The sequence below is a fragment of the Sus scrofa genome, chromosome 15 (genome assembly GCF_000003025.6).
Source record: "Sus scrofa isolate TJ Tabasco breed Duroc chromosome 15, Sscrofa11.1, whole genome shotgun sequence".
NCBI lineage: Eukaryota > Metazoa > Chordata > Mammalia > Artiodactyla > Suidae > Sus > Sus scrofa.
This window is the reverse complement of record NC_010457.5, coordinates 121,010,827-121,031,189: the sequence shown is the minus strand read 5'-3', so window position 1 is coordinate 121,031,189 and position 20,363 is coordinate 121,010,827. Positions and strand designations below refer to the sequence as shown.

Here is a 20,363-nt window from a genome sequence, read left to right as displayed (position 1 = left end):
CTCTTAGTTCCCTCAACTGTATAATGGGGGTAATATGACATCTGGGATTGGCTTCAAGGTAATCCAGGGATGGCATATAGATGAGACAAGATGACTATGAATTGCTAATTGTTGAAGCTGTGTGGCGGGTAATGGAGGATTCTTTGTAGCGTTCTCTCCACTTTTGCATGCTTTTGAAAATTTTCACAATAAGAAGTTTAAAAATAAAAGTTTACAAAACATTTTTTTTACATGCAAGTGAATTGTTACCTGCTTTTGGCACTGCTGTGAGGAGTAAATGATTTAATTCACATAAAGTGCCAACAACAGCCCTGCACCTAGTAAGCACTCATTAAACATGGGCATTAGTATTTATTTGGGGGAGACTGATAAATATGAGATAAAATATCCACCTTGGTTAGTTCCTTCCCCAATTTCACAGCCTCCATGGTGGCATTCTTGTGCCTCAGTTGTCTCTGTGTCCTCCACACTAAACCCTCAGGGAGGCACTGCTCCCCACTGAAGCTCTGTGGAGGCAAATGATGTCTTGAAGGCGATGGGAGAAGAGATTTCTAAATTCAGGCTTAGTAAAGGAGGCTGTATCCTTATCACAAAAAGCCACAAAGCTCTGGGGCACCAGGACAAGCTCCCTTGGGGCAGCCGGCACTGTTTGGTGGCATCTCCTTTTCTCTCTTTCAGTTGGGTAACCAGATTTTCCTTGTCTGCAGGCAGCATTTCCCAAGGGAAGGTTTTGGAAGAGGGCGTGGCTGGGAGTTGGGCAGGACCAAGGGGACAGCAGGTCCTAGCATTGACTTTAGGCCCTCTGTGGGTCATTGGGAAGAGTAGGAAGAGGGGAGTCCTTCCAGGCCTCTTGCATACTAAGCAGGGGTCTCCTTGCTTCTACAGAGACAGGCCTATTGTACAGCTTGTGAACCTGTGAGGAAGTACAAGGTGAGGTCGGAAGCCCAGGCCCACCTCCTTGGGATAAATAGAGAAGGTCCTTGCTCCCTCCCCAGAGATACCTCCAACCTCCTGGAAGAGAGGGATGAAAGTGCCAATGGGTGGGGCTGTCACACCTGTGTGGCCCAAAAGATCTGTTTGGGAGGCTAGGGACCCATCAGTAATGGGACCGCAGTCCCCAAGCCCATTGTCATTCATGCCTCCCCTTTCCCAAAGACACTGCCCCCCATCAAGAACCAAGAGTATCTCAACCGGCCCACCAGCTGGAACCTTAAGATCCCAAAGGAGGAGACACATTGGCCATGCCCCCAGCCACCCTCACCAGGCATGCTCTACTTAGGCCTCACTGCCCGCGCCCATGCCACCGACTACTTCCTGGCCAACTTCTTCTCGGACTTTCCCCGCCACTTCTTGCACCGGTGAACTCTCAGGGAGGGAGGGGTCTCCTTCCTCTGCCCCCCTCCCACTCCAGAACGAGGTCTGCCCAGACCCAACCCTTGCTGTGGCTTGGGAGTGTATGCAGCAGCAGTGGGACTACTGGGGTGCTGCTGGGCCCAAGATGGCGCCATCACTGTATAGGTCCCTATGAGGAGGGGACAAAAGCCAGAGCCCCCTGGGGAACTTACCTAAGCCTCCTTGCCTCCCCTACTTCCTTCCTTTTCCAACTTGGAGCCTCTCAAGGTCCTGTGCTAGAGGGTTGGGCTTGGTTCCCCAAATGTAGCAGCAATACCTTGGGGTTAAGGCTGGGCTCTGCCCCAAACTCACTATGTCCTCATGACTGGGCAGCCACCATCCCTGCTCATGCCACCCCCATCCCAGCATGGTGGCTTGCCCAGGCCACTCAGGATGCCATGGCCTACCCCAGGGAGCTGCCAAAGAGGAAGTGCCCCAGGAAAGAGTCGGAGGCTGATGAAGACTCCCTTGAGATGTGGGCCCTTGTCTCCAAGCAAGAGAAGCAGCTCCTGGTTGACTGTCTCACCACCATCATCAGGTGACCGCTCACCCCCAATCCCTCATCTCTCCAGCTCATTGGTCAACTCTGGGTCTACCCGAAGCCCTGGAAGGCCAAGCCCTTCCTCTCTTGAAAACCAGAACTTCCTCTCAAGTTCCTTCCCCTGGTGGCCCCAGGCCCTCCAGGATGTAGAGCTCTAATAGAGCTGGCTGGAAGGATCCTCGGAGCAGGGTCCTGAGTTCTGCCTTGTCATAGCTGGTAGATGAGGTCTGCAGCCAATGTGCTGCCTCCCCAGGCCTCTGGCCCTCATTTGTGTGACTCTGACCTCCTGGGTCTTCCTCTCCCCTATATTGTTTACCTTTAAGAATCCATGGGGCCCAGAGATGCTTTTCTAAGGGAATGAGCAACTGATCAAGGGCTCCCCACCCCACCCCCGCCCCCTAGCACCTGTTTGTGGACACAGTAGTCAAGAACCGCCCCTTGGGGAACCCTGAAGCCAGAGCCCCCCCTAGGGGGCTACAAGGCCTCTCAGTGAGGACCTTCTCCTCCTCCCTGCCACCCAGGGGCCTGCTGGAAGATAAGATCTTCCATGAGGCCGTGGACCAAAACCTGGTGGAGCAGATGCCTTACTTCTGCCAGTTCTGGAATGAGCAGTCGGCCAAGTTCACGGTCCAGAAGAGCAACCTGCACTTAATGCCAGACCCATCTCTGTCCTCCAACAGCTCGGAGGACAGCAGAGACAAGGAAAAGGAGGAGGGTAAGCGGAGGCTAAGGAAGAAGGAAGGCGGGGAAGAGGAGAAGGATGAAGAGGAGGAGGAGGAGGAGGAGCAGGAGGAGGAGGAAGAGGAGGAGGAGGAAGAAGAGATGGAGGAGGAGACGGACGAGGAGGAGGAGACCGGCAAGGAGAAGCTGGAAGAAGAGGAGGTGGAGGAAAAGGAGGTGGAGGAGAAGGAAGAGAAGTTGCCCTGGATGGACATTAAGCCTGAACCGCAGCCCACATCCCATGAGTCCCTGAAATGGCAGTGGCAGCAGCAGCTGAAGGTCTTGTGAAGGAGAGGCAAGAGCAGGATGAGAAGGAGGCCATCAGCCGGTGAGCAGCCAGACCCCAGGGCGGGTTTTGGGGGGGGGGGCTGAGTGCAGGGGGATCCTAGGAGGCAGTGGTGTGCTGGGGCTCTACCTGTGTGTGCTTCTCTTCCCAGCAGCTTTCATTGACATCACAGTTGGCGCCTACGCCCTCGGTGAGGGTATTTACAGAATAGTACAGAGCTGAGCCTTAATTTTTTTCTCCAAGAGCAGGCTATTAACATTTACCATCACACCACGTCCAAATCTCCTAAATGGGTTTCTAAAGCCAGAAGAAAAGCACCACCACTTCTCCATTGGTCTCTCCCTGGGCTGATCTGTGGCTGCTTTCTGTCCCTGTCGAGATGCCCTAGGAGTCCCTCCTGAGCCATCATAGTTTGAGGCATTTCCCCAACCCTGGCCCTGGAATGCAGACTCTGGCTGCCTGGGCTGGAATCCCACCACGTGTACCAGCCGTGTGCGTTTTGCAACTTGGTCTCTTCAAGCCATAGTCTGAACGTTTATAAAACTGGAACATGGATTCCTCACGGTGTTGGAGGGGGGAGTTAAGTGAGAATCCGCGTAGAGCACGCGGCGCACACCGAACAGCACAGAGTCGGGCGGGCGGGGGACGTGAGCGCTGACCTCGGCGCCCCCGCCTCCCGCCCGGCAGGCTCCCGGCTTTCGCTAACCTGCAGGAGGCGCTGCTGGAGAACATGATCCAGAACATCTTGGTGGAGGCGAGCCGCGGAGAGGTGGTGCTCACCTCGCGGCCGCGCGTCATCGCCCTGCCACCGCTCAGCGTTCCCAGGTTGGGGCGCCCGGGCCAGCGGCCGCAGGGAGGGGAGCGAGAGGTTGCAGAGACGGGCACCCTCGGAGGGAAGCCTCTCCTTCACCCCCTCTACCTGGGGCTTTTTGTCTTCCAGGATGCTGACTCCCGACTTGCTGCCCGCGGCGCCCCCGGGGCCGCAGCAAGGGGATACGAGCGGCACCACGGCACTGCCCCCTACCGACTATTCGCAGACACCAGCACACAGTCCCCCCTCCGACCTTCACCTCTAGGTTCCTACCGGCGCTCTCTCCGTCACCCCGCCAGTAAAGGATCCAGCCTTTTTTCCTATATCTGCCTTGACTTTATTTATCCGATGCGACAAAAACGCGCGCGCGCGGCCTGAGAGGGACAGACGGTAGAAGCGGCCAAAGTGACTCCTTGAAGCCTTAGGGACTGGGAGGTCGCGCCTCTCCACTCCACACCTCAGTGAGGCGAGACGCAGCCGGATGCTGGACCTGGTCTGGCCAGTGGAGGGCGCTTCGGGCGGAGCCTCGCTGGCCATTGCCCCAACAGAGCCTGGGGACAGGAGCCGAGCGCCAGGCCCGGTCTGCGCAGCAGGTGGCCGCAGGGCGAGGTGGCCACCCCTCCCCTTTCCCCACCGCGCCTGCTCCGAGGCTCGGCTCTTCCACCGCCAGCTTTTTCTCAGCATCTGCCGGGCTCCCGGGACTCTGCTAAGAGATTGGGAAGGAAGGGAAATCGAGGCACGTGCGAAGGGTCAAGAACTAGACACTGGGACGCGGGTGGAGATCATCGCTAGATAGCGGGCCACAGACCCTACTAAACGACTCCTGTCATGAATCTGAGTCCCCAGGAGGGGACGTCCCACCTTCCCTAGGATACCCACCTCCTGCTCCCCCTAACCTCCGCCTGGCAGCCTCTGTCCTCGGCTCCTCCCCCGCCTTCCCGAGGCAGGTGGGTGGAAAAGTGACATCTGGTGTTGTTCCAGAGGCGCCCAGGTCCCCGACACCCCCCCTCTACCCCCACCGCCAAGGCCTCGGTGGAGCTCTGGCCCCAAAGCCCAGGCGGGGGCGGGGAGAGGGGTGAGGGGCGCTCCGCCTCCTCTGAGTCAATATTTGCCCCGAGCAAACGGGCGCCCGGACAGGTGTGTGTGTGTGTGTGTGTGTGTGTGTGTGTGTGTGTGTGTGTGTGTGTGTGTCTAGGGGCGGGGACTAAGCAGGCCGTATAAAGCGCGCTGAGCCCGGGCTCAGGCACAAGCTCCGGGGCGTGAGCTGGGGACCAAGCCAAGCAGGGCCCGATCGGGCGGAGGGTGGCCAGGAAGGGAGGGGCGGGCCAGGTGCGCACCTGTAGTGGCCGCCGCGGCCGCCGACGTGTCAGCCGCGGATGCGCGCAGGTGAGGGCGGCGGTAGCGGAGCGCTGTGCGGCACGGCACTCACCGAAGACCAGGACCAGGAGACCACCGCAGGCCACAGCCAGGCCCCGGGCCCTCCGCCCCCGCCCCGCGACGAGCCCCTCGCACAAACCGGACCTGAGCGTTTTGTTCGTTCGGCTCGCGTGAGGCAGGGGCGGCCTCTCAGCACCCGCCCGGGGGCCGAGCCGGATCGCCACGCAGGCACCTGTCGCCGCCGCCGCCGCCGCCATACGGGTCGGAGAGGCTGTGCGCCGCTCCCCGGGCAGATCCGGCTCCCATCCGGCTCCGCCCGCCCTGCCTTGTCCTGCCCGCAACTCCTGGGCTGCCCAGCTAGATTCCGGAGAGTGCGGGCGGCCGCTCCACCGGGTGGCATAGGGGGCTGTGGCCCAGGTCAGGAGCATTTTCCGAGGTGGAAACCCGGCTTCTAGTCCGGATCTGTCCCAGCGACTTCTGTGGCCTTGGGCAAGTCATTTTCTGGCCCCTCCCAGGGTTTTGCGCTTTGCACAATGTGGAGGGTTGGTCTGGCCTCCTGCAAGGGCCCCACCAGTCCACATATCCTGGTTCCTGGGCTTTTAGCGATACTTTTGAGCCCCCTGACGCGGAAAGTTGGAGGCTCTGGGGGACTTGGAGCAAGAACTATGAGGTGTGGAAAATCTGGGTGGTGGGAGCTAGAACCACAAGGGAGATCAAGTCTGGCTCCTCCGGGTCTCTTTGGGGCTGACATCCTGAGGATTCACTCCCTGCGGTGTCTTTCAGTCTCCCCATGTTGGAGACAGACAGTCAGACAGATGGAAAAGGACAAACACAGGCTCCAGGAGCCCTTGCTTGATAGGGCAGCTCACCACCTTTCCCAAACTTCATAATCCCAAGGCCTCTTGTTTCAGTCAAATGGGGGTGGGGGTGGGTCTAAGTAGCCCTCAGATTAGGTGGGAGTCCGGGGTCATTAGCCACAACCCACACCTGGGACAGCCCACCTCCCTTTCCAATGGCTCAAAGGGTTAAGATCTGACATGGGGGGAGGAGGAGGAAGATTGCCCCAGACTGCTGGCCCCCAGAACTGATTCTCCGTCCTGTGATTCCAGGTGGCCTCCATTCCCTCTCCCCAAATTGATGGCGATGCTGAGCCGGCCCCAGAGGGAGGGGCTGGCGGTAGGTCTGGGATGGAGGGACATCTCCTTGAACAGCGTAGGGAGCCCCAGTTTCCCCTAAGGGTGAGGAAGCACCATGGGCAGGCACTGTCCCCCCACTCCCACCCAGGCAGAGGTGGCAGCCCCCAGGGAGATGGGAATGAGGGTCAGGAGTCAGTGGTCCCTTCTGACTCCAATTTGGATCCTGGAGGTGCTGGCTTGCCCCCTCCATGTTTCCCCCACTTCACTGCCATCTCGCCCCACACTACCCGCAGGCTCCACTGGATCTGCTGAGTCCTTGGCACCGAGAAAGGGAGGGGGAGGGGATGAGATGGCTCTGACAGATCCCAGGCAGGTTTGGGGAGAGGGTGGACGGCAGGCTGGATCCACATGCAACAGCCTTGGGGCAGGAGGGTGGGGGTGAGGGGAGAGCCGGTGGGTCCCAGGCTGGGTGTGTGCAGCCCCCATCCTGGCCTCCCTGGCCAGGCTTGTGGCTTCGGCCGGCCCTCTGCTCCCTGCCTGGCACTGATTCATTTGCCTGTCAGGGGCCTGGCGCTGATACATCTTCCCTGTGTCACGGAGGGCTTCCTCTCCCCTCCCCCAATCTTAGAAGGGGGCTAGAGCTCTTCCCCTCTGGCTAGGATTCCAGATCCTGGGGCTATCAACAAAAAGGCCTCCCCTTGGAATGAACCCCCCTCCAACCACCACCACCACTACCACCACCACACACACACACACACACACACACACACACACACACACACACTCTCACTCTTATAGCAGTCCTAGGGATGGGGGTGAGAAGAATGAGGCCACCAGTGGGCTGAGGGGTCTTCCCTTAGGACAGAGAGCCACTGCCTCCCCCTTCAGCCCTGGGAGCCCCATTTCCCCAGACCTCCACCCCCATCCCCCCATCCCCAAGACCCGCATTTCCTGGACTCACCAGGGATCTGGCCTCTCCTCCAAGTCCCTCCTCCCCTGCCTGGCCAGGGGTGGAGTCTCCAGGCGCCAGGCAGGCCTGCAGGTGCGGGGGCTTGGGGAGGGGGGTGCTCAGCAGCTGGTGTTCGAGGCGGGCCCCCCACCCCCTCCCCCTTCCTGCTCAAAGCCTGTTTCCTGTCATCCCTGTCAGCACCCAGGGCGGGGGAGGAGACAGGTACTGGAGGAAGCGGAAAAAGGGAAAGAGCAGTTGGAGTGCAGTGTGGTGGGACTCGGAACCGGCAAGGAGAAAAGGAGTGGGGGGAAGGATGAGAAAAAGAGCGGAGAAGCCAAGCAGAAGTTAAGCAGAAGCGCAGAGGGACGGACGGAGGGTGCAGCCCAGAGTGGGGTGAGAACCACAGGGATGATTTCAGGGTCCAGAGAGGCTGCAGACACCCTGCTCTGACCCCAGATGGTTAGGGCGAGAGTCAGAGGGACCCCAGAGATGGAGAGACACAGGGCAGGGTGCGATAACAAGGGATGCGCACTCCAGGGAGCGGGAGGGTCAGGGGTGAAGAGGTTGGGTCAGAGGTCAGGGTCACCAGGGATGGAGGCTACGGTGTGGAGGAAGGGGGAGGCTATGTAAAAACAGCCTCCATCCCACCCACATGGGGACAGGAAATTACCTACCACAAATGAGAAAGAGGTGGCTTCTATGGGAGCGGCAAATGGGACAGCCAGGGCTGGAGGTGAGGGTGACAGCCCTATCTAGGGGGACCCATCTCTTCCCACGACGACGGGGCAAGAGGTGAAGAGGGGCAAAGCTCAGGCCATGTGAGCAGTGGGGGCAAGGATCAGACTCTGTCCCCCCCTTTCTCTCTTGGCCACAGCTGGACAGACAGCTGTGGCAGCAGCCTGGGCCCCACTATCCACCTGCTTATTCTGGCCCAGTCTTGGCACCTTCGGGTGCGGAGGCCGCCCAGGGTCCCTGTGAGAGTGGGGGGACGTGGGAGTGGAGGCCCTGATGGGGGGGCTCGTACACAGGTGCTAATCCCCAATCCCAGCCAAGGCAGAACCAGAGCCTCTCTGACCTTCTCGGAGATTAGTCCCCATGGTGACAGTGGCAACTGGCCCCCTCATTCTGGCTAGGCCAGGTGTGTGTGTGGGGGGGGCAGGATGGGGAGGGAAGGGAGCCTTCCTGAGGCATCACAGGATCACAGGAGTCAGGGCTGGGAGGCCCCTCCAGGATCAGCAGTTAGCTTAGTTTCCAGGTACAAAACTGTGGCCCTTCCAAGGCCACATATGGAGCCAGGAAGAGCATCGGGACCAGAGGAAGCCAGACGAAAACAAAGGAAACTGGGATACACTCACACCCACAGCCACCCTCCAAACTCCCCAGTTGAGCACATCAGTAGAATGGCTCTAATGGGGTGAAGCAGGAAGGCTCCCCATCCTGAATGTTAAGCTGGCTTCCACAGGGCAAGTGTGGGTGGGGGATGCAGCTATGCTGGCTGCCCCAACCCCTCCCCACGACCTAGCTCAGCCCCAGGGCAGGGGGGAAGAACTGGGCAGCGGAGCCAGTTATAACCACAACCACCCCAGCCTCCATGACAGTAACAGCAAACATTTATTTGCTGCCTCCCGCGGGCTAGTTCTGGGTTTCACATGCATTTCAATCTTCACAACAGTTTCTAAGGCAGTTATTTCCGTTTCACAGAGGGAAAATTTGAAAGGTAGAGTACAAGTTCTTCCAACTTATAAGCAGTGGAGCTTGGGTTTGGGATTTTTAACCAAGGTAGTGGGCTGCAGTTTTGTTTTGTTTTTTTGTTTTTGTTTTTTTTAAGAGCTGCACCTGCAGCATATGGAAGTCCCCAGGCTAGGGGTAGAATCAGAGATGCAGCTGCCAGCCTACACCACAACCACAGCAACGTGGGATCTGAGCCACGTCTGTGACTATACCACAGCTCACGGCCACGCCGGATCCCTAACCCACTGAGCAAGGCCAGGGATCGAACCCACATCCTCATGGATACCAGTCAGGTTCTTAACCTGCTGAGCTCAACAGGTACTCCCAAAGCCCACACTCTTAACCTTTTAGTGTCTTATGATCATCAGTCTGCTCTAGGCAACCAGGGAGTGGGTTGTGTGCCTGTGAAAGTACACGAGGCACCCAGCACAGTGCCTGGCACATAGTACATCTTATCAAATATTTGAGGAAAAAATGAGGGAACAAATGTCCGCACATAAATGAATGTGACCACTGAGGTGTCTATTGAATCCTAGAAGGAGACTGTTCACAGGCGATGCACATGGGATCCGTCAGGGTGAATGTGTGTACGTGTGCCCTGTGCAAGCCCCCTGGCTCTGCATCTGGGTGAGTGGGTGGTGGTGAAAGCTGCCTCCCATCTCTCTGGCTCTCTGGGGGGGGGGGGGGCAGAGAAGAGGGGCTCTGTTGATAGAGAGACCGGGACAATGGGACCCTGCCTGAGCTGACTACACCCTCACCCGCGTTATCTCTGTCTCCCAGGAGACCAGACCTCACAGCCCCAGGGAAAGTGCTCCCTGCCTGTTCCCAGCTCCAGACCTGGGGTGGGGGTGGGGACTGGAGGAGCAGGGCTGCAAAGGAGGCGCTGGTGATGGTACAGGGTTGAGAGAAGGTGCCATTCACAGAATTTGCATCTTCAGTCGCCAAAGCCCTGGCTGATTTCCCAGTGAAATGAGGGGTCAGGGGTGGGGGCAGGCTGATTCGAGGAGGGAACATTGGCCCCAGCCACCTCAAAGCTGGCCATGGAATGGGGCTAAATATGAGGGAGACACCAACTTCCCTGGGAATTCTCAGCACCTTTACCTGGGATGGAGAGCTGGGCGAGAGGCCAGGATTGGGTTGGAGGGCCTCTTTCTTTCCTGTTTTTTTCTTTTCTCTTTTGCTTTTTAGGGCTGCACCTGGGGCATATGGCAGTTCCCAGGCTAGGGGTTGAATCGGAGCTACAGTTGCTGGCCTATGCCACAGCCACAGAAACTCAGGAACAAAGCCTCATCTGTGACCTACACCACAGCTCAAAGCAACACACCAGATCCTTAACCCACTGAGTGAGGCCAGGGACCGAACCTGTATCCTCATGGATACTAGTCGGGTTCTCAATCCACTGAGCCACAACAGGAGCTCCTGGGTTTGAGGGTTTCTTTGTCGGATCTACATTTCCCCACATGGGATGGGGATTTGAGTGGGATCCAGGGCTTCACTGAGGACACAGGACAGAGTCTGAAAGCTTCTCTGTGGGACCTTAGGGTACATTATGGGATGGGTGTTGCTGTAGAATCATGGGGGGTGGGGTGGGTCCTGAGGATTCTCTGTGCCACCAAGGGTCCCTATATGAGATGAAGGACTGAATAGGGCGTAGGTAGGAGTCATGAGATCCCTATGAGATCTTGAGGTCCTTTTGGATGTATAGACCTGGGGACACTTGTTTTTTGTCTACCTATCTCCCCCTCCTCCCCCATGCCCAGGGGCCAAGGCTGTGGATGTGGAAGAGGTAGGGGTGAGGGTGCTGAGCTGGCAAACAAAGCCACCTGTGCATCCATCCTTCAGGAAGCTCGGAGCACAACTGATCTGGGAAAACAAACAGGACCAGCTGCTGGGGGGAGGGGGTGGAAGGAGGCTAGGAGGGGACTGGGTTGGGGAAGCCTTGAGGGCTGGAAGTGGAGCATCTCGGTGGAGAAAGGAGGCTGGGAGGGAGTCCATAGTACAGAAAAGGGGTAGGGATCCCCGAGTCCCATGCTGGCACGCCACGCACACTGCCCCCCAGCCCCTTCCCCTCAGTGGCTCGTTCTTCCCTTTCTTGATGACTATGAGGCCTGGAGCCAGGCAGGGGTCTGGAGGGAGATGGGGAGCCTGAGAAAGGTCTAGGATCTGGGCAACTGACTATTGGCAGTGATGGTGAGTGTGCCCATTTCTGAGGGAGCTGGTGAAGGCAGGAGAACTAAAAACCATGGACTATATAGGCTGTCGGTGATGGGACCCTCACACCAGTTCCCCTGACGAGGAAACTGAGGGAGAGGAGGGGGAGGGCTAGCTAGTGCCACATGGCTACTTAGAGCAGAGCCAAGATCAGAATTTAGGAATAGGAAGAATAGTGGCTGTTCTCATACACAGGTCTGCATCTCAAGTCCCACCAGACTCCCCACCACGTCCCCCCAGACTTTGAAAACACACACACACACACACACACACACACACACACACACCCCCACACACACACCCCTTCCTGTGGAATACGTCTTCTCACCAACACCTGGTGGACTAGAAACTGCCCTCCCAGATCCTAAGCCTTTACGCCCGCAAACACAGCGTCCAGCCTCTGCCATACACCCCCGCACTCTGCGCCCACGTCACGGACCAGCGCAGACGCACGGCCTGACGCACTCGCCACCCGTGCCCCATGCCCCTCCCCACCTCAGCTCCCACCACCTCCCTCCCCCTCCTCCGTCCCCAACACGAACGCTTTCCACTCAGCGCGGCTCGCGCGCCCCCCCTGGTGGCCAAAGTCGGAATTGCTTGACAGAAGTGGGAGAGGGAGAGGGAGCAGAGTGAAAGACTGGGTCCACAGGTCCCACCGCTGCCATAGCCCTGACTTTGAAATCGAGGCCAAGTGCGGAACCCAGAACCGTTTCTTACCTCCCTATATATTTCGCTCTTCCTCTTTTCGGTTTGGGGAAAATTATATCCTATTTGTCCAAACCCCCTCTATCCTGGGGCGTCAGGGGACTGGGCACCCCTCAGACCCTAACCCCAAGCAAACCTGGTTGTGGTTGTCCCTGCTCTGACTCAAAACCTCCAAACTGGACTTTAATCCCTATGTTCTAGGGCCTCGTACTTTTGGCTTTCACCTTCACACACGTTGTGATCCTCAACAGCAATTCCTCCCCAGTGAAAAAGAAAGAACCAGGAGAGACTCCGGTTTCCCCCAGTGCCTGTTCTTAGCATGCCAGAGCTTCAAGAGTGGGGAGGTTGGTAAGATAGGCAACCCATCACCCCTTCCCCCGCGACTCTCACTGGTGAATTTCTCCTTCCCGCGCGGACATTTGGCCCAATCTGACCACCCCGTTTACTTCTTACTCATTCGAGAAATAATTTTATCAAGCACAATTTTATTATGTGTCAAGCATTGTGCTAGGCTGGAGGATGACAACTGGAAACAAGACCGACACAGCCTCTGCCCCTTTAAATGGAGCTTACACTCTTCTACAAAAGGAAGCACTCAGTATAGCCATACACAAGAGTTGAAAATGACAACTTTACAGAGTATTAAATGCTATAAAGAAAAGAGGATAATGGGGGTTCTTTTGTGGGTCAGCAGATTAAGGATCTGCTCAGGTCACTGCTGTGGTCCAGGTTTGACCCCTGGCCCAGGAACTTCTGCATGCCTCAGGTGCAGCCAAAAAAAGAAAAGAAAACAAGGGGATGATGCCAGGAAGAGCATCACCTAGGGGGTGGAAAAGTAGCCAGCATTCCACGATCTCATGACTAAAACACTCCAGTAACAGGAACACAAACACAAAGGCTCTGAGGCTGGAGTGAGCTTGGCAGTCGGGAGAAAGCAGAGAGGCCAGCATGGCTAGACTTCTGGATCTGGGCAGCTGCAGCTGGACTGTGAGCCTTTTAGTCCCAAGAGCACTGGCTTTGCAGTCAAAAGGTCTAAATTCTAATCTTGCTCTGATACTGGCTAGCCACGGAAAAGGGCCTGTACCTCCTGGAGCTTCCATTTCCATGTCTTTTAACCCAAAGCAACCACGTTGGACTGTTGAGTCTATAAGGGAAGCACTTGGTTCATGCAAACAACAAACTATTAGTTCCCTTCTTACTCATCCCTCCATTTCTGCTAGAATACCCTCTCCATTAAGGAAAACTCACAGTGTTGCCAGAAGCCTTTGTTTCTCATTGGCAGTCATGATGGTTAGGGAATTCTGCTGCAAGTTGTAAGGAAATTTCTTCCCTGGAACTTGCTTGGGGCTCCAAGCCTCTTCCCCTAAACTTCTCCCTCCCCACACCCCACTTTCTCCCACCTTCCGTGACCCAGGGATTGATCGCAAGAGCCAGGATCTACAGTCAAAACAGAAACCCAGGCTCACACCTCAGCTGGGCTGCTTCCCAGCTCTGACACCTCTCCGACTGCGTCCCGGAACCCTCTGGGACTCAGTATCGTCTGTAAAATGTAGACGAAATGTCCGCGGCGGGTCTGAGTGAGAATTAGCTGAGACCAAGCATGAGAAAGCTCTGAGCACAGGGTCTGGCCCGAACTAGGCCCTCGATAATCAGCTGCTTGCTCTCGGGCTGACATGGAGACCGGAGGCCCCAAACCCTGGAGCTCTGGCGGGTGGCTGGCAGCGTCGAGGTTCTGGCGGTGCTAACGTCGAAACATTCTTCCTCCGGACAGTGGCCAGCCACTCCCTACACGCTTTGGAAATCCGTGCCTTCCCTCGGGCGGTTCGAGTTTCCTGCGCTCAGCGCCGTCTTGCGGCGAGTCCTGGTCATTGCCTCTTTTCAGCACCTTTGCTCAAGAAAACTCCGAGAGCTCAAGGCCGGGGCTGGGAACTCGAACTTGGGAGAAAGGGTGCCATGACGGCCCATCCTCCGGGGAAAAGCGGACTGAGGGGCCTGAGGAAAATCGCTGGCGGGAAGCCTTGTTTACTTCCTCCCTAGTGTTGCCCACAAGGAAGGCCTCGACCTAGGGCTAAAGAAAGGGCGGAGTTTACACGCCTGGAAGAAGTTCCACATCTCGAGCAGGAAAGCGCCGTTTTAGCGGGGTGGCCACTAAAGGATCTGAGGATCTGAGCCTGGGAGGGTTCGCCTTGCCTGGCTCAGGCCCCCAAAAAAGAAAAAGCGGAGTCAGCCTTGGCTGTGGCGGGTGCAGGACGTGTGTCTCAGCAATTTCTATTGTACTCCCCGAGGGCTGGGCCAGGTCAGCGGCTGCAGGAAAGGCCTCGGCTTCCCCGGGGACACCAGAGCTGACCGCCGCCTGCCCGCTGACTCAGCTCCCCCCACCCCAGCGAGAGAGGGTGCGGGGAGGGGGCGAGGCCTGGTATAAAGCCCGCAGGCGCAGCTCGCGCGCAGCCTCTCCATTTTCCGCCAGTACCGCGCTCACCCACCCGGTGAATACTCGGCGCTAGGGCAGGATCTCGTCGGTCGGGGGAGGGCGAGATGGGGGGAAAGCTGCTCGCAGCCCGGGTCCAGCCCGCGGGTCCTTCACCTCCCACCCGGGTTGGGCGGGCCTGGGCGGGGAGAGGGCTTTTGGGACGCTGAGCGCTTGGTCCGGTTCTTGTCTGCAGCGGCATGAGCAGCGCCCCTGCGCAGGGCCCAGCGCCCGCCAGCCTCACGCTTTGGGATGAGGAGGACTTCCAGGGCCGCCGCTGCCGGCTGCTGAGTGACTGCGCCAACATTGGCGAGCGCGGAGGCCTGCGCCGGGTGCGCTCAGTCAAGGTGGAAAATGGCGCGTGAGTGATCGCCCCGGCGCGGTGGGGCTGGACTGGGGGAGTCGAGGCTCCCCGGCGCAAGCTCGGAGACTGGGACCCCGGATCCCAGCCCTGCAGTCCCCAGACTGTATGTAAGCCCTGCCTGAGAGAGACCCACCAACATGGAAAACCCCCAGGCTTCCTCAAAACTCCCCACCAGCCCCAGGACAAATCATGGGACAGACTGTATCCTTGGGTGAGCTAAAGAGACAAAGACGAGAAGGCAATCTTTGCCGGACTCCCCGGGGCCAGTCTGAACCCTAAAGGGGTTCCCAGGGTAGTTTCGCTCTCCCCAAGTTAAATGGCTCTATGCTTCATTTAACAAAAGAAGCCAAAAAAAAAAAAAAAAAAAAAAAAAAGAAAAAAAAAAAAGAAAGAAAGAAAGAAAAGAAAAAAGAAGAAGCCTTCCACTCTCCCTACCCTGGTCCCCTAGAGACTGGGGCCCTCTGGAGAACTGAGGCCCCCAGCTTTGCAGAGTGTCACTATTAAGTTGGCGGGTTCCTACATCTATCTTTGCAGGGACCTAAATTCTTGAGGTAAGAGTGCTTGGTAATGTGATCTTCCTAGACTGGAAAATTCCTTCCAGCCTGGGGGCCCTGAGCTGGAAGCCTGGACCCCTCAAACCCAAGATAATGGCCTCTAGAAGGGCTGAGTTGCTTTACAGTGGGTGTGTCGGGGAAGGTCCTAGAGTGGAAGGAAAGACGGGTTTTAGTAGCAAGTAAGGGGAAGGGGAGGGATGAATGAGGCTGGGGCAGATGCCTCCTAGTCCCTTTTATCTTTCTCCAGATGGGTGGCCTTCGAATACCCCGACTTCCAGGGGCAACAATTCATTCTGGAGAAGGGTGACTATCCTCGCTGGAGTGCCTGGAGTGGCAGCGGTGGCCACCACAGCGACCAGCTGCTCTCTTTCCGGCCAGTGCTCTGTGCGGTAAGTTAAGCCTCCCCCTCCTCCTCTGCATCACAGTCCAAGTTCCAAGCCCTGGCCCCACTGTGGCACCTGGGAAGGGTCGTCACTCACTGTCTGGAGATGTGTACATACAACTCCTGGATGGGTACTAGTGGCATTACTTCCCAGAACCAGAGAGGTCTCTGAAAGTCTGGAATGTGGGACCAAGCCAGGTGTCAGAAATCAGCACCTCGGACAGTGCCAAGGCCCTGCCAATCTTGAACTCCTGTCCATTCCTCACATCCTGTTGTCCACACGTGTGAGCCAGCACCTCCGTTATCACACAGCCCTGTGAGGTCGGGTGGCTGTTGTTAGCCTTATACATAGTCGTGGAAATGGGGCTCAGATGGGCAAAGTGATTTGCCCCCGGTCACAAGGGTTAACATGAAGATGAGACAAAAATCAGGGATCAAGGCTGAGAAGGGGTTAGTCTCTGTGTGGATGTTGCAGAGTCGGGGAAAGCACTGTTCATGAGTCAGATATACTGCAGGAGAGGATCTCACCCCCCACTTCTGCTGACTCAGTACCCTACTAGCAAGGCCTGGTACTTGTGGGGTGGAGGACAGAGAACAGGTGCTGACTCAGTCCAGCTTCTCCATTCTAGGAGGCCCAGGAGCCCTGCGAGTGGGGGAGCATGGGACAATGGGAGCCCAGCCATAACAAACACTGATGCCCTGGCCTGTATGTTCTGACTCTGCCATCAACATTTTGCTGGGTCCTACCCTATGAGAGGCTATGCCCAGGGTGTTGGGCAGGGGGTTGGATAGTCAGTGAGCCCCTTAAAGAAAATGTCTTGGTTAGTGGACCAGAGCTCTGATTTTCCTCCTGCAAAACAGGTCCATGTCACAAGATGCCCTCTAGCCCTGACCTGGAAGGGTCTTTGGGAACCACCCAGTCTCACCACCTCATTCCAAAGCTATAGAAGGGGTCAACCAGGGTGGGGAACCTCTGAGCATCCCAGCTTCCCAGACTGATATGGAGCAAATGAAGCAAACTCTTGGTGTGCTTATGGATCCTGTGTCTGCACAGCTTGTATTGGGCAGCAGAGTGGGGGAGTAGGGCTGAGAATGTGTCCATTAACGCCCCTTTGGCCTGATCTGTCCACCTCTCCCTTCCTGCGCCTTAGAACCACAGTGACAGCCGTGTGACACTGTTTGAAGGGGAAAACTTCCAGGGCTGCAAGTTTGAACTCAATGATGACTACCCATCCCTGCCCTCCATGGGCTGGACCAGCAAGGATGTGGGTTCCCTCAAAGTCAGCTCTGGAGCGTGAGTCCTGGGACTGGAACAGGAAAGAGCAGGGAGGCAATGGAGACCAGGGAGGAGTTGGAGGGAAAGGTGATGGGGGATGTTAAGAGACACAGTAAAGAGAGAAGTTGGGGGCTGGTGGACAGGAGGAATGAGGTCAAGGGGAAGTGAGCCGATGGAGACAGACTGGGAGGGAGGGAGCAGGGACTAGGAGAATGGGAGTCAAGGGAAAGATGTGGAGGTAGAGGGAGGGATTGCAAACGTGGGAGAGGAGGCAATGGAGGGTGGGAACAGAAGACAAGGTGAGGAAGGTGTTAGGAAGACTGGGAGCAGTGGTCAGGGCAGCAAGAGATCCATGCAGGGAAAACTGAAGCCATGGTTGCAGAGCTGGGCCTTGGGAGCTGGAAAGGAGGACAGGGTGAGGTAGGGGCGGAGCTTACACATCACCCCTGTGCCCTCCTGGCCTAGGTGGGTGGCCTACCAGTACCCAGGCTACCGGGGCTACCAGTATGTGTTGGAGCAGGACCGCCACAGCGGGGAGTTCCGCAACTACAGTGAATTCGGCACGCAAGCCCACACTGGGCAGCTCCAGTCCATTCGGAGAGTCCAGCACTAAGCCCCCCAGCCCCAGAGCCTCCCCTGAGGACCCTCAATAAAGGCTCCTGAACCTGCCTGCCCCTCTTGCCTCCTTCTTGGTGTTTTGCTTTTTAATCTCCATCCTCAAGCTTCTGAGGGTCCTTCTCTGCCAACCTGACCCTCCCCTCAGACTCCAGGACCCTTGACTATGGAGCATATCCTGGCTTAGGATGTATGTGGCTGATGGGGCTGAGATGGAACTACTGGTAAGAATCCTGGGGATCCCGTTAAATGCAACCGGTCCCACACCTCTCCTTGGTAAAAGGCCCATCAGCTTGGACCAGAGGTACCACTAGCACAGATGGTGCCTTTGCCTTCCTCTAGTTTGGGTGCACACAGCTCCACAGCAGGGTTCAGAGCTGAATTTCAAGCTTCACGGACCCCCAGAGCCAGGCACCATCACACAGGGAAGGACCCCCTTAACTCAGCAGGAGCCCTGTTGGGTTGCTCTCTAACCCCCATCCCCACCCCAGGCATTTCCAGCCTTTATCTTCACCCTGGCTCCCAATCCAGCCTGAGGGAAGCCTGCACCCCTTTCCCAGCTTTGTCAAATTTCTGCCAAACAGAGGAACAAGGATGTGAGAGGGGTGATTGGTGGGAGGTCCCACCGCCTCCTAGGGATTTCTAAGGGGTAGATATCCTCTCTTTGAGCCAGACCCTTTGGATAACAATCCCTCAGGTGGTATTGAGCTTTAGCATTTATAAAGGATGTTTTTACCTCACCTCTTAGCAATCTCAAACAGCTCCCTCTTCATTCTTCCTCTCCCTCCCTGCTCCTCAGAAGACTAGTGAGCTGGAGAAGCCACCCCTTAGCCCCTGACCACAGTAAGCCTGGGTTCTGGGGCAGGTGGTAGAAGCCCACAGCCGTGGTGGGGCCAAGTGTGGCAGCAGCCATCAGAGGCCATGGTACCAATGTAGCTTCTTCCCAATTCCCTCTTGGGTCCGATTTGTGATAACTCAGTCCCACATAGGAAGGACCTCCAAGGTTAGGATGCCCTTCATCCTGCCCCTCAGGGATTCTTATGTTTTCAGGCCCCTGGTGGATTTATCCGTAGGGAGGGAGAGCATCGCCCCAGCCGGGAGAGCCAAGATGGTGTTGGGGAAAAGCCAGACTTGGACCCAGGCTGTTCCCAGGGGCCAAGCTGTAAAAGCCAAGCATCTGCTCCCTTGGGAAGAGCCCTGGACCAGACGTCAGAACACGTAAACCCAGCCACATGGCATTCCTGAGCCACAGTTCCCTCACCTGTAAACTGGGGCTACTGATTCCTGCCTTGTCTCTCTCACAGGGTTGCTGTGAGGGTTCAAAGAGAACCCCCTGAAGATGCTCATGGTGTCACAGAAAAGCTTTGGGGCAGTTACCATAGGACAGTCCTTCCCCTGTCTCCCCTCATAGATTCCAGGGTCAGGTCAGGGGACCAAAGGACAGAGTTTTAGATGGGGTATGAGTTCTGCTTTATACCTGGATGGGTTCTAGAGTCCATGGCCCCTGTTGCATTTGATCATCCTAAGAGCTTCCGTTCTTCATCCATTTCACCAAAGCAGAAACGGAGCTTCTCTGAGATGGAGAAGTCTTGATGAGGTCATCCACATAATTGATGACAAAGCCAGGACCTGAACACGGATTTCCTAATCGCAAATCCAGGCTGTTAAGTGGAAGCTGACCTGAGCTGTGGGCAAAAGCCTCAGGCCTCAGCAGAGCTCCAAACCTTTGTGGTCTCCAGAGGAGCCTGGGGTTCCTAGATAGTCACAGGCTCCTAACTATCCCCTTGGGGGGAGATGGTAGAAGTAACAACAGCTAAATGTATACAGCTTTGTCTGAGTAGCAGGCAAGTATTATATAAGCCTAATAATTCTGTGTAGTAGGTACGATCCACCCCATTTTACGGATTAAGAGACTAAGGTACAGAGGTTATGTAATTTCCCCCAAAGCCACACAACTAGGAAATGGGAAATGTGGATCTGGATCCACACCCAGACAAACTGGTCTCAGAGCCCAGATCTCAGAGCCCTGCTTTGGGGGTCAGGCAACAGGCAAAGGGAGACCTGGCATCCACCACCAGCTGAACTGTCCTCCCTTCAGGAAGGTCCATGGCTACCAGGACGAGTCAGCAAGATGCCTTCAGGAACTGGCAGTATGACCATGACCAGGGCACGCCCTCCCTCTAGGTCTCAGTATCCCCACCTGTACAATGAAGGAATCGGGGAGCTAATACGTGTAGTAGGCTTTGCCAGCATGGATCTTCTAGGTTTTCTCAGACCCAGGGGTCCAACTCTGCTCCCCATGCCAGCAACTAAAGAGTGAGGAGTGGGCACAGTGGCCAGGTGGGGCCTGAGCATTTTCACCTTCCCATCCTCCTTCCATTCTGGGCAGGCTGATGGTGCATAGAACCCTGTGGGTGGGAAGCCAGGTGGGAGAAGGATGGACAGAGAGCTGCCCAGGCTCACCCACTGGTTGCACTCAGCTAAAGGCCAAAGGGGCCGGAGGAGGTCATCTCTTTTCCAGTGGTGTGGCCAAGATCCACGTGGGGTGGGGGTGCAGCCCTCACAAACTCTTCCCAGAGTCAGCCCACCCCTTCAGCCCCTGAGCCCTCAGTGAGGTGGGGGCCAGAGCCTGAGCTGTCATTCCTTCCCCAGATAGGAGCTGGGATGTCTGGGTAGATACTCACACCAGGCACCTCTCCCTTCTGCCTCAGCCTTCCACTGAGAGCATTAAGTGGGTGAAACCTGCTGCCTCCCTGCTCTTGCAATTCTGGCCTCTTGCTCCTTATTTTCCATCTGGGGAAGGGAGAAGAAGGCATGATGGAGAGGGATTGGGACGTCAGCCCCAC

At 56.7% G+C, this 20,363-nt stretch overlaps 2 protein-coding genes across 2 annotated transcripts in view; both read left to right on the top strand.

Annotated features, from left to right (window-relative positions):
* The window catches only part of CFAP65 (cilia and flagella associated protein 65), a 40,860-nt gene extending 36,035 nt beyond the window's left edge, over positions 1–4,825 (top strand). The window contains 7 exon segments of the mRNA XM_021075441.1: positions 886–930; positions 1,156–1,358; positions 1,805–1,930; positions 2,455–2,933; positions 2,936–2,981; positions 3,627–3,764; positions 3,880–4,825. Of these exon segments, the coding sequence (XP_020931100.1) occupies positions 886–930; positions 1,156–1,358; positions 1,805–1,930; positions 2,455–2,933; positions 2,936–2,981; positions 3,627–3,764; positions 3,880–4,015 (1,173 nt within the window). The 3' untranslated portion in view covers positions 4,016–4,825.
* Positions 14,321–17,579, top strand: CRYBA2 (crystallin beta A2). The gene is made up of 5 exons (XM_021075454.1): positions 14,321–14,345; positions 14,523–14,687; positions 15,492–15,633; positions 16,778–16,920; positions 17,368–17,579. Exons 2-5 carry the CDS (start codon positions 14,527–14,529, stop codon positions 17,513–17,515), a joined length of 594 nt encoding a protein of 197 aa, XP_020931113.1. The 5' UTR covers positions 14,321–14,345; positions 14,523–14,526; the 3' UTR covers positions 17,516–17,579.